This window comes from Marmota monax, unplaced genomic scaffold (genome assembly GCF_021218885.2).
Source record: "Marmota monax isolate L192 unplaced genomic scaffold, Marmota_monax_Labrador192_F-V1.1 WCK01_AAM20220418_F8-fsc00018, whole genome shotgun sequence".
Classification (NCBI taxonomy): domain Eukaryota; kingdom Metazoa; phylum Chordata; class Mammalia; order Rodentia; family Sciuridae; genus Marmota; species Marmota monax.
The window spans coordinates 7,625,809-7,638,554 of NW_026692201.1; the positions used below are offsets into that span (position 1 = coordinate 7,625,809).

Below are 12,746 nucleotides of genomic sequence, written 5' to 3' on the forward strand. Positions count from 1 at the left end.
TTAAAATTGGTATATTTCAAGTCACTTGTGATATCGAATATGTGAAATAGATGAAAGACCTATAAATATATAATTACTCTAAAAGCTGTTATACTATAGGATTATTAATAATTACTATTTCATTTTTACTGACTAAAAAGTAGCATAAAGATTAAGCAGTCTTAGTTATTCTAGAAAGTCCTTAATTGTCCAAATTTCAAACTTTTGAAGATAAAGTAATCTCAGAAAAATTATGGGATCTGATATAAGATGTTTTTGCTATTTTTGGTAAGCAGTTGTAAAGACACATTTCAGATGTTTTTCGGGGGGTTGCCTTTAGATTTCTAGCTTGGCATTGATCGAAGAGAAATGGAAGATTACTTATCCTCATATTGTCAACATGTATATATTCTTTGAAAAACGTTTTCAGGAACTGTTTATTACATGTGGTGATTTGTAGTTCAATATAAAGTGTCCTAAAAATGCAATGAAGAAATCTTCCTTTTATGTAGGAAATCAAGCAAACATGAATTTTGGTAATCCCCCAAATCTGCTTCCTAAAGAAGTAGTTTGCAGTCTAATTGCCTTTTCATTGACTTACATTATAATTTTAAGCTGCTGTTTTTCCTTTGATTTTATATTCTGTATGTGCTTCTAATGTATTAGTTTAAGTTCTGTACCCCCTTATGTATCTGTCTATTTTTCTTAAACCCACAACTATAATGAGGGAGCTCCTTTTTAAAAGAAATTCTTTGTGGAAGTCTTTCTTAAAGCAGAAAATCTTTTTGCAATGTGAATGATTACCAAAATCTGAGAAATTCTTAAGGGTAGATGGAATTCCTATTTACATATTACTTCTCTTTTCAAGTTTGAATTTTCCTTTCAGTTTTTCCTCAATAAGTAGTCAATGACTCTTTTTGTGTAAGTTTATGAAAAAAGAACAGTAGAGTTGGGCAAAGATTGTCCAAATTGTTGGTCCAGGGTCATTCAGCATTTTAACAAAGTAGATCTCACAACTCTTCAGTTTTAATCTTATAATTGCTAATATTTTTCTTTAAATTATTGAACAAAATAAGAATTTTAAAGGAAGTTCAAACAGTTTCAAACTTCAGATAAGAAGACTGTTAAAGCATCAGTTCATAATCTGAATGTTTAATAGGTGATGGGTATCGAAATTAGTAAGAATCTTCAGAGTAGGAGCTATTAAATAGGAAGCTGGCTTTCTTTTTTAATTTTAAATTGACATATAATAATTATGCCTGCCACTTTTCCTATCATTTGATTTACATTATACCTATTATTTGATTTGCCAGGAAATAATATCTAAATAACAGTTTCAAATAATGTTGTCCTAAGTCCAGTTTATACCTAACAAGTAAGAGACAAAGGCGGGTAGAAGCACTGTATCTTTCGTCCTTTTTTCTTTATTCTTTATTGTAAATTGAGACTTCTTTCCTATCTCCCCCAGACTTTCCTCTTAGACAATTAATATTTCAACTTGGGTTTTATGATGTAATAACAATAGCTATTATAAGAGGAAGTTCCAGGTTTAAGAGAGTGCCAGCTTTATTAATTGTGGTTGGAATGGAATTTTTCTTCTTAAGAGAAAGGTAATCACTTCTCAATGGTTAAACATTATTAATAGAATTCTAGGTAATGGAACAAGGGAGAAAATATTTTTGTTTTTTGCTCTTTTGTTTTTATTGATTTTTTTGAGGATTAGCATTGAATGATAAGGAAGCTTAAATTTTTTTAGAGTTACTTAGATGTTTCAGTTGAAATAATATCTATAAGCCCAAGGTTAATCTGTTAAGTAGTAACCTTAACTCATTTTAGTTGTTCTGCTGCATTACCCAGTTTACTCAGTTGCTTTTTTATAATTTTTATTCATTTTTTCTGTGATGGCAGTGGGTAAATGCAGAAAACTATTTTCAATGGCATTGTACAAATTACCTTAGGAAAATAATTTTTTAATTTATGGATATATATTACTTGAAAACCTTATATTCATATGCAGTTCTTCAGATTCAGAACTTGCTGCTAATAGAGGAAGAACAGATATGATAGTGAATGATATACCATAGGCCAAGCATTAAGTATCCATTAGTATTCCTTCTGATAAATGTCTTATTTGGACCTGGATTGCAAGCAGTTTATATGGATAAATACTGTGGTAAAAGTATTGCTAAATATATTGTTCGTTATGTGTATTATCTTCTTTTCCTTGCCTTTGTCTTTTCAAGTTCATGTTTAATGTCTATCTTCTCTTCCCTCTAAAAAACAAAATATAAAAACAGAATAAAACAAAAATTTAAAAATCTTAAATCAGCATAAGTACTATTTATACATTAAAGCTATTTTTGTGGCCTTTGAGAAAAAGATTAAGTGGCAGTTGGATATTTAATTTGTGTTTGGATATAGCCTTTATACCTAAGGTACATCTGCTCCTTGTAGAAATAATTAAGGAGATAAATTTATGAAAATATTAATATTATTGGGAGGAATCATGTATGTATAATAAAATTTTACTTATGAGTTAGAAATCTTCTGCTACCGTAGAAATGTTAACTTAATGAAATACCTGAGCCAAGAATTAGAATATCTTAGTTTTTCAGGTAATTTCTGGCTTACTCCAAGTATTGGTGAAACCTTTAGAAGAAAATCTTCAAATTTCCAAATTGCCAATATAAAGGAAATTTTTCTCACCAGGCATAGTGGCACACACCTGTAATTCTAGTGACTTGGGAGGCTAAGGCAGGTGATCACAAGTTTGAAGCCAGTATGCAACACTAGTGAGACCCTGTCTTAAAATAAAAAATGAAAAGAGCTGCGGATGTAGCTTAGTGGTAGAGTACCCCTGGATACCAAAAGAAAATTTCTTCTCTCCTCAACTTGCATTAGGATTTGTTAAGTTTTTTAGTGTAAATGTTTTAAATGGCTTTACATTTTTTTTCTTTTTTTAACAGGAATGTTTCAGTCCTGTTATACAGCTGCACCTTGTACATCAAGCTCCATGTAATGTTCCTCCTTACCTCTCAAAGAATGAATCAAGTCTTGGGGACCTCTTACTGGGCTTTCTTAAATATTATGCTACAGAGTTTGAGTAAGTAAAACTTTAAATTGTGTTTATTCATTTATATGTAAGTGAATGCTACAAATTTGGTCAGAAGCTCTATTTGTCAACTATAGTGCTGTAAGCATATTCAAAAATGTGTAATTTATGAAATTTAATATTTAATGATATTAGATGCTAAATTGATCTAATAATTCTAACTAATAAAAATATTATAGTTTAATAAGCTCCATTTAATAAGCCCAGTTTTAGCTGATTTTATTCATGTTCCCACTTTGTTTTGCTGCCTCATTCCATAAAAGAGTCTCTATGGGTCCTGTCTTTTAGGTATTTTGTAGATTGGAACAGATACATTTTCTAGGAACTAAAATGTGCAGTTAAAAATACAGCCAAGACAGACTTGGAAATTTTTTATTTAATTCATGCTATCTGATTAATAGTTGTGTTAGTATGATAGGCACATCAAGGAAACATCTTTTTCTCCTTTTTTGTTTTGAGGGCAATATATAAACATGAGACAAAGTGCACAATCAGTCCAGACAGAAGAGAAAATTATTTTGGGAGTTCTAAGTCCAGAGATAGTGAGGCTAGTATTTGTTTGCTGCTTTTCTGATCAATCTGGGGAAGTTTGAAGGAAGAAGACAAGTTTGGGAATTATACAAAATTAGAGGAGGGTGCAATGAACCTTAAACCATTTTGAAGGAATTTGGAGAGGAGAATAACAATAATAATAAATTACTATTAGTAAGTGCTAAAATGCTTCTAAGCAGATTATATGTATTATCTCATTCAGTTTACAAAGTAACTATTATTAGGTGGTATTATATGATGTCCTCATATTTTACCAGGGAGGCTTAGAGAGAGATGAAGTAAGAGAGATGAAGTCACTCACTGAAAGATCTCATACCTTATAAGGGTACTGTTTCAGATAGTTTGCACAGTTCACACTTAACTGTGATACACTGCAATATTGGTATTGTTTTTTCAGATGTGATACAAGTAGCTCTAAAGAAATCTGACTTAGATGATTTGAAACATGGGACATGAAAGAAGAAATGTTATTCAGATTCTAAAAAGTAAAGCCCTTTTCAAAAAAAAATATTTTTTTAGTTGTAGTTGAACACCACAATACCTTTATTTTTTTATTTTTATGTGGTGCTGAGGATCAATTTCTTCTGTATGTTGAGATATTCAATTTAAAAATTCTCTTTAAAGACAAAGAATTAAATGCTTGGTAAGGAATGCTTTGAGTACATGATATAAACGTTGTAGAAGGTTTATATAGCCATTTAAAAATTATGGATCTTTAGACATCTATGGTGGTGCATGCCTGTAATACCAGCTACTCTGATTCCTGAGGGAGAAGAATTGCTTGAGCCCAGAAGATCAGGGGCAGATAAGGCAATATAGCCAGACCCCCAACTGTTAAATAAATAACATAACATAAAGATAAGTAAATAAAAAAATGACTGGTTTTTCTTACCCACTTCACTCACATTGTGCTGCTATGGTAAAATTTTTTTAAATGAAGTTAGGCTTCACAGATTCATTGGGAACTATGAACTGACAAAATAGTGGACAAGGATCACCAAGGATTCTAGGAAATATAATCAATGTAATCAGTGCTTCACATGGTAAGCAAATAATGATCAAGAATAGATCAGTATGATAAAGGGCTTGTATATTTGTATTCTGTCTCTGTCCCCCCTGGAGTCCCACACTCTTGTACTGGGGATTGAATCCAGGAGTGCTTTACCACTGAGATACAGCCCTAGCCCTTTTAATTTTTTTTTTATTTTGAGACAGGCTCTCACTAAGTTGCCCTGGTTGACCTCAAACTTGATGTTCTCCTGCCTCAGCCTTCCGAGTCACTGAGACTCGGTGTGCACTACTATGCCTGGCTGCTTTGTGTGTCTTTGTATTTTTGTTGTTGTAGGTAGACAAAATACCTTTGTTTTATTTATTTTTATGTGGTGCTGAGGATTGAATCCAGTGCCTCACACATGCTAGGCAAGTGTTCTACTACTAAGCCTACAACCCAGCCCTGCCTTATGTGTTTTAAAGAATGAAATATTTAAGGAAAATATTTTTTAAATTACCATTGACATTCTACATTTAAATTTACTTCTTAGAGTAAATAAATTATATATTATGTTTTAATGATTTGAAATAGTTAATAATTAAAAATATTCAAAAGTTTGTTGAAAATGAGTAGATTTAATCAGTTTGAATGGTTGATTCAAAGTATTTTTTTTTCCCTTTGAAGTACTTCAAATGATAGTCATTTAAATAACTTGCATTACTTGGGTTGATTGTAAGTTGAAGCGTAAATGATACCTGATTAGGGATAATCAATTAAATGAATATGTGTTGCATAGGTTTTTGTGACCCAGTTTAGAACCAAGTAGTCAGGTAGTGGCATCTAATGTAAATTCAGAATTGAATTTAATAGAAATTTAGTGTTGACAACTGAATTCCTTTAGTTTAAAGAAACAAAAGTTGTAACTTAACAGCAGGATATAGTATTTTAGTAGTTTTTCCTTCCTTTCCTTCTTCCTTCCACTGGTATTGAACCCAGGTAGTAAAGTGCTCTATCTCTGAGCTATACCTACAGCCTTATATTTTAATATTCTAAACTCTTCTGAAAGAAAAAAACATCAGTCTGTGCATTTTAAAAGTAATGTTTACAAATACAATTTCCCTTTAAGCTGATACTAGAAATCATCCTAGGAGAAAGTTCATTTTGTTAGTGAAAATTTTCTTAAGTAATACAAAGTATAATATTATAACTATGTTTAGTTCAGTTATGGTTCTATAACTCTTCCCCTTATATTGTTAATTTTTAAGAAACATCTAAAGCAATAGATCAGAATTATTATTTTTTTTTGGAGTTCATACTTCTGGAACTGCAGTACATGAGGATTCTAAAAAAATTTGCTGTAACCAATAACTAATATTATTTTCATTTGACAGCTCATTTTGTGTGTGTGTTGTGTGTGGCATGAGGAAAGTGATGAGGTCTTGCTGTGTTGCCCAGACTGGCCTGGAACTTATGATACTCTTGCTTCAGCATCCTGAGTAGCTGGTTCACAGGCTTGTACCACTACACCTGAATCTCACTTGTTTTTAAAATGTGTAAATTCAGATGTGTGTGTGCATATAAGTGATATTATATATATGTACATACAGACACACATATATTTAAAGGACTTAAAATCCCTTTATAATATTTCTATGCCACTTTTGATAAAACAAAATAGAAAATTATACTTGTAACATGCTTTAAATTATTAAACTTCAGAAGATACAAGATTTTTCTTAATTAATATAGAAATTTATGACATTTCCAGAAACAAATGGCATGCTGGACCTGTGGTTATGTTCTTATGGATCCTCTCTTACATAGAGGAAGGGTAGGGTGAATGTTGGAATCGGAAGGTTCCAAGATGTAGTCTTTCTCTGCTTGCTGAAATGGTAGCGAAAGCTAAATACTGCTGAAAAAAGGATTTGAGCTATTTTTCAAATTTATTTTTCTCTTGTATAGAATGGTCATATATTTTAACATGTTCCTTTGGAAAAAGAATGCTTGTAATAACTGTTAGAAATGTGAAAACTTCTTAAACCTTTAAGAAACAAAGTATAAAGTTGGTGTATACTAAAGATCAGTTGATTTATTTTTAGCTGTGCCAATAAAGTTGTTTTCTTGAGTAAAATTTTGCTGTTGACAGCTGTGTCTGATATGTAGCAATAGCATTGTTTTCATAGAGTATCAGTTTTGTTTTCCTAAAACAATACCTACATGCTTCTATTAGAAATTTTAAAAATTTAAAAGTAAATTTTAAAAATTTCTCACAAGACATACAAGATATACCTGAACAAATGGTACCAGAAAACAACACAAGAAGATTGCTTTTCTCTTAACAAATAAAAAATTCTTATTTGGGTATTAGCAGTGAGCATAATTTTTTGATTACTTAAAGTTTTTTAGTTTTTTTTGTACTACTTCATTTATTCAGTAAACATGTATTGAATAGCTTGTATGTACTCAGTAACTAGATGAACAGTAGGAAAAAAAGATAAATATCTAAGCATCTTAGACTTCATTCTACTTGGGAAGCACACAAGAAATAATAACATAATATATAAGCAAGTTGTTAGAAGGTAAGTGCTGTCGAGAAAATAATTAGAGAAGGGAAATAAAGATTGTGCTGATGGTTGAGGCAAATTTCATTATTCTGTAAGAAAATCAGGGTTGGCCTTACTTTAGATATAATAAAAAGGAGATTATGAAAATACTTGACATGATTTAATGTTTTTCTTCTTATAGCTGGAATAGTCAAATGATTTCAGTTCGTGAAGCCAAAGCCATTCCAAGGCCTGATGGTATTGAATGGAGAAATAAATACATCTGTGTAGAAGGTAGTTTTCCCATGATTACTCTATTTACCATCCAGTTATCATCATGGTACCGAATTACTTGACTAATTTCAGCTTGTATTGCAGTTAAAAGTAATATATTTATTTATGTCTTGAAGTGATTCACAGGTCTTATAGTTTTAAATTTTTAATTAAAAAATCATTTCAAATTCTTTAGTTATGAGAAATAATAAACATGAATTTGAGTAATCTTTGTTGGTAAGAGCTGAATAGGCTTTGTGCATTCCTCCTACTTTTGGTTGATTGAAATTTAATGTCATGATTTACAGATAGGAGAAAATATCATAGAAGATGATTCTTATTGAAATGATCTGTATTCTTTGACACTGAAAATATTGTTATTTAATGCAAACTAGTTTTTTTCTGAAGTTAATTTTACTATGAAAGTTAACGTGAAAGTAAATTCTTTTCTCTAAAATTAATTTATGTGTAGCTGAGACATTTTCTTTGAGTCAGTGGTAAACTGACTTTAAGAGGCATAATAGAGAGTTTGCCTAGCATGCATGAGGCCCTGGGTTGGATTCCCAGCATCAAAAAAAGAAAAAGGAAAAAAAATAAAAGAGGCAAAATTGTTTGCATAGATACCAAACTGAAGACCTTTGTAAATCTCAAGATAAAAAAGAAAAGAATCGAGAATCAGTGTTTGTAGAAAACATTAGATTTAGAATATTTTAGTCTTGAATTATATGCAGCATCTTAAAATTTGAGTTTGTGAATAGGAATTAAAATCTGCTTTGGTATTTGGTTTATTAATAAATTTTACAGAGAGTGTATGTTATTTTAGTTACTTGTGTTCTTTTGAATATTAAACATTGTTATAAAGTACTGTGTATGATGTGATTCACTATACTTTGGCATATGGCCTTGTCCTTTTTTTTTTTTTTTTGAAATTAAAAAAAAACAACATAATAACTGTGACAATAAACACCCTTTACAAAATAGCCCTTCTAAGCAATACAAAATAAATAAAGAAGCTTTTAAGATTATGGGCCTGCTTGGATTATAGTACTGTAATCTACAGCAAAACCCTTTATCAGATTTCCTTTCACAGTTTTTCCAGGTCTTTCCCCTCAGCTACCATTTCTCTTTCTAGCAACTTCATTCCTTTTCTCTCCCATCTCTCTCTTTCAGCTTTAAGATATTTATAGGCATTTTCATCTTTGAAAAATATTCTTAGCTTGATCCTACTGATTCTTCTAAGTACTTTCCCTCCTCTTTTACAGGGTCCAGAATCTTAATTTATAGCAAGTTTTGCCTTCTGCTCCCAATCAATCTCACTCCTAATGACTTCCGTTATCCTTCTTCAGTTTCCTTGTCCTCTTGTCATTTATTTCCAAATATGGACTCTTCTCCCTTATCTTATAGGTGAAGGTGGGTCTGGACATGGAATGTAGATATGGGAAAAACACAAACTTTTGTTTGTTTTCTTCCTGTCTCCTATTCTGATTCTCTTCTTTCTCTACTAAATTTCTCATAGAAGTTACTATCCTCACTGTATTTCTTTCTAAACTACACACTACACCATAACATAACACTATGTTTCATTTTCTCCAGTGTTGAACTTCTGCTTTAAAGATTTATTGACCTTTCTTCTGCTGGACAAAATCAGCTTTTAAATTAAAATTAAACTTCAGATTACCTTCCTGTGACATTTGACATTGGGTACCTCTCATGAATAGAGTGGTACTTGTTTATTTATTTTGGTACTGGGGATTAAAACCAGGGGCACTGAGCCACATCCCTAACCTCGATAACTTTTTATTCTTTAACTTTCTCCCCTCTTAGGGTAGATACTTGACCCTCTGTAATTCTTCAGAAATCTTATCCACTTTTATGATTTAGAATTAACTTACTTTGATAACTTTCATTTTTAGTCATTTTACTTGAATTCTATCTTTATTAGACAGCTGATAGCTGTATGAAACTTTTCTGTATGCATAAGTTCAATAAAGATATTAGGTTGAGCCATATGAAATTGCTGTTTTCATAGGTCAAAACCCATCATATATTGACAGTTTCACATAATCTAAAAAATTTGGAGGGTTGGAGACATAACTCAGTGGTAGAGTACTTGCCTGGTATGGGTGAGCCCTGAGTTTGAACTCCACCACCATCAGCTGCCCCCCCCCACCAAAAAAGGAAAGTTCTCATTTTAAGAATTTATTTTTCATATGTGCATTTAACATTGCAGAACCTTTTGATGGGACTAATACAGCCAGAGCTGTGCATGAAAAACAGAAGTTTGACATGATCAAGGATCAATTTTTAAAGGTAAATAGTGCATCAAATTAACTCTATAAACATTAGTGGAATAGTATGCTGTAAAAATGAATATATATTGTTGTGAAACCATTAATATAATGTAATAGGGAATTTATTACTTGAATATAGATATACTTTTTCCTTCAGAGAAAGCTGGCTCTCTTTTCATACACGTGACTTTTTTTTTTTTTTTAAGAAATAAACATTTTTATAGGGAGCTTATTAAACTCCCAAAATAATGAGTAAAGCCTAATGGATTCCTTTCCTTCCCTAAAATATCAGGGTATTTTTTTATATCCTTAAAAGAAAGCTGTTGTTTTGCATATTTCACTGTCACAAGGAACTAAAGTCCCATTTTATCCTTGTTTATATTTTGAGAAGTTTTGAAAATATATGTTTGTATATGTTTTCAGTGTAAATTTATTACTAGTGTTGCTAGACAAGGTCCCTGTCTTCATGAAATTCCACCATATGTGGGGAAGTGCATTAATAGAAACATGGGGGAAAAGCTTAATAGAAGAAAAAGATCAGAGAACTGTGAAAATCATACTTTATTTTAATGATAACTTAAAATTCAGGTATTATATTATCAGCTATCCTTCAAACTAGGCCCTCTCAATTTGTCAGCCAGAATAGAAAATTTGTTGTACAGAACTTTAATTTTTTTTAAATTTATTTTTCTTTTAATTGTTGGTGGACTTTTATTTATTTATATGCAGTGCTGAGAAATCGAACCCAGTGCCTCACACATGCTAGTCAGTCACTGTACTACTGAGCTACAACCCCAGCATAGAACGTCTTTAATTTTAAAACAGATACTTAAGAAGGAATACTTTTGTCTGTCAAATTAAGAACTCGGAAGTAGCATTTTGCTACCTTGTTCTTATTGATGAGTGAGCTTTTCATTTAGAATTATGTAGCTGAAAAACCAATATTTTTAGTCATTGGAGCCATTATGAGAATAAATTAAAGTAGTGAGCCAGATTTTTAGCTTGTAAACAGGAATTTCAGGATTTAAAAAAAATAAATTCCATTCATTATTTGTTTTCAGGGGCATACATGAATTGCCTTTTTTAGATTTACTTTGTCCTTCATACGTAATATTTGTAATTGTAAAAGCTAGTAAAGACAAGAAAAAGTTATCAACTAATTGAAGTAATTTTTTCTTACCTTCTCAAATCCAAAAGTTTTGTTTTAATTGTCTTCCTATTTTAGACAAAAGTATTAAGTCTGTGAATGTTGTTATTGTCAGTTTTACTTTTTTTGTACCACCTGCATGTGTACTTTTATTTTTATGTTTTTTTGCACTTTTAAATTAATGAATTAGAACCATACAGGTATGGAATTTTAAAATAACATTTTCTTTTTGGCTACAAAAACAATACTTGGATGATGTTAACAACTTGGGAAATAAAAACACAAGGAAGAAAGAACTTACCCAAAAGTTTTCCACCATCAGAAAAAACCACTGTTAACATTCTTTGTCTTTTATTCTGTATTCTGCATATATTTTATGTTTTAAGAATGATTTTTTCTCTCTCTCTCTCCCAGTCATGGCACAGATTGAAAAACAAAAGAGATTTGAACAGTATACTACCTTTAAGAGCTGCTATCCTGAAAAGATAACTGGCCTCTGTTTCTTAAATTCTTCTGAGAAATAAAGAACAATAGTTACAGCATAATGCATTTGTTTACCTCTATCATGGTTTCTTTTTAATTGTTCCTCTTGTTTCCTGTTTTATTTTTAAAAGGACACACTTATATAAAGATGGCATATTTTATTATGACATTTCCTAATAAAATACTTTGATTTAAAAAATGTATTTTTGAAGATGTTTACATTGATGATTAGTAATATTATGGCATGAATTTTCAGGCAATCAGATAAAATATATTTTGGGAAATTACCTGAACAAATAAAAAGGTTTTTGATACAATTTCAGTTAATTGTACCACATACTAAGAGTGAAGAGCTGTGTGGGATTTTGGAAAGGATCTCATTTGTACATGCTTAAAGTGTAATATACAACAGATAGATTGTTGTCTAAGTCTGTTCTTAAAAAGTGAAGATTCAAGTCAGTTATTCAGTTACTTGAAGCAAAATGAAATCTTTTATTTCAGTAAAATCACGGCAGTGTCATGAAATACTGGACAATTGTCTTAAATTTTCACTTGCCTCCCAGGGACAGATTGAGGCTTTGAGTGTCTTTATTAGCATTTCATTAGTACCTCACGTGCTTTTGATGTACTTTTGAGATTGCTTTAGATTTTATGTTGAAATAACAACACATTTTGCACTGTAGTAATGCAAGCACTAACTCTTAGAGCAGTTAGTGAATTGTTAAGAACTGTTTTAAGGACTATTTTATGTAGACATTTTGAAAAGATTAAGTTTCCTGTGCTTTAGTGCAATGTGCACTTTTGCTTTACTTCCGTTTCCTGCTTATTTTTCCGATGACAAGAAGCAACAGAAACTGAAGCATCAAAGTTAAGATTATATCCTGTTTGTAGAATCAGATTTTTTTGGTGTGTGTACAATTATAGGACCGTAATCTAAACTGGAATTTTTAGGCAGTAAGCCACTACAAAGTTTTAGATAAGACATAAAAAAATATAAATAAAAGCTTAATGTTTGTAAAAATATCTTTTGTAGTATTTCTTTTCCACATCAAAGAAGTAGTGGTGGCTGCTAAAAAAGTTACAGTGTTTATTAAGGTTTTTTTAAATTTATGTAAATATTTGTAAATTGGCGAGTGCCTGTAAATTTAAATATTAAAAAAATCTTGAAAACAGTTTTAACTTTTTTAAAAGGATTGCAGACAACTTCTTTTAGACCTACTGTAATACAGTTTGTACCTCTTAAGTATTTTTTTTGCAAGCCAATTCAGAAGCTAAAACTTGCTTTTCTTTGACATGTAAAAGGTGCATATTTTCATTTTCTTTACGTTTAAACTTTTTGTATGATGTCAAATGGAATAAAGTTTATATATGGAAA

General features: G+C 30.8%; 1 protein-coding gene across 5 annotated transcripts in view; it reads left to right on the plus strand.

Moving 5' to 3' along the window:
* The window catches only part of Tent2 (terminal nucleotidyltransferase 2), a 69,501-nt gene extending 56,755 nt beyond the window's left edge, over positions 1–12,746 (plus strand). For all 5 annotated transcript variants that reach the window (XM_058574317.1, XM_058574325.1, XM_046427716.2 and 2 more), the window contains 4 exons: positions 2,946–3,082; positions 7,380–7,471; positions 9,681–9,760; positions 11,303–12,746. In XM_058574317.1, coding sequence (XP_058430300.1) covers positions 2,946–3,082; positions 7,380–7,471; positions 9,681–9,760; positions 11,303–11,377 — 384 coding nt within the window. In that variant the 3' untranslated portion in view covers positions 11,378–12,746. The remainder of the gene's footprint in view (positions 1–2,945; positions 3,083–7,379; positions 7,472–9,680; positions 9,761–11,302) is intronic.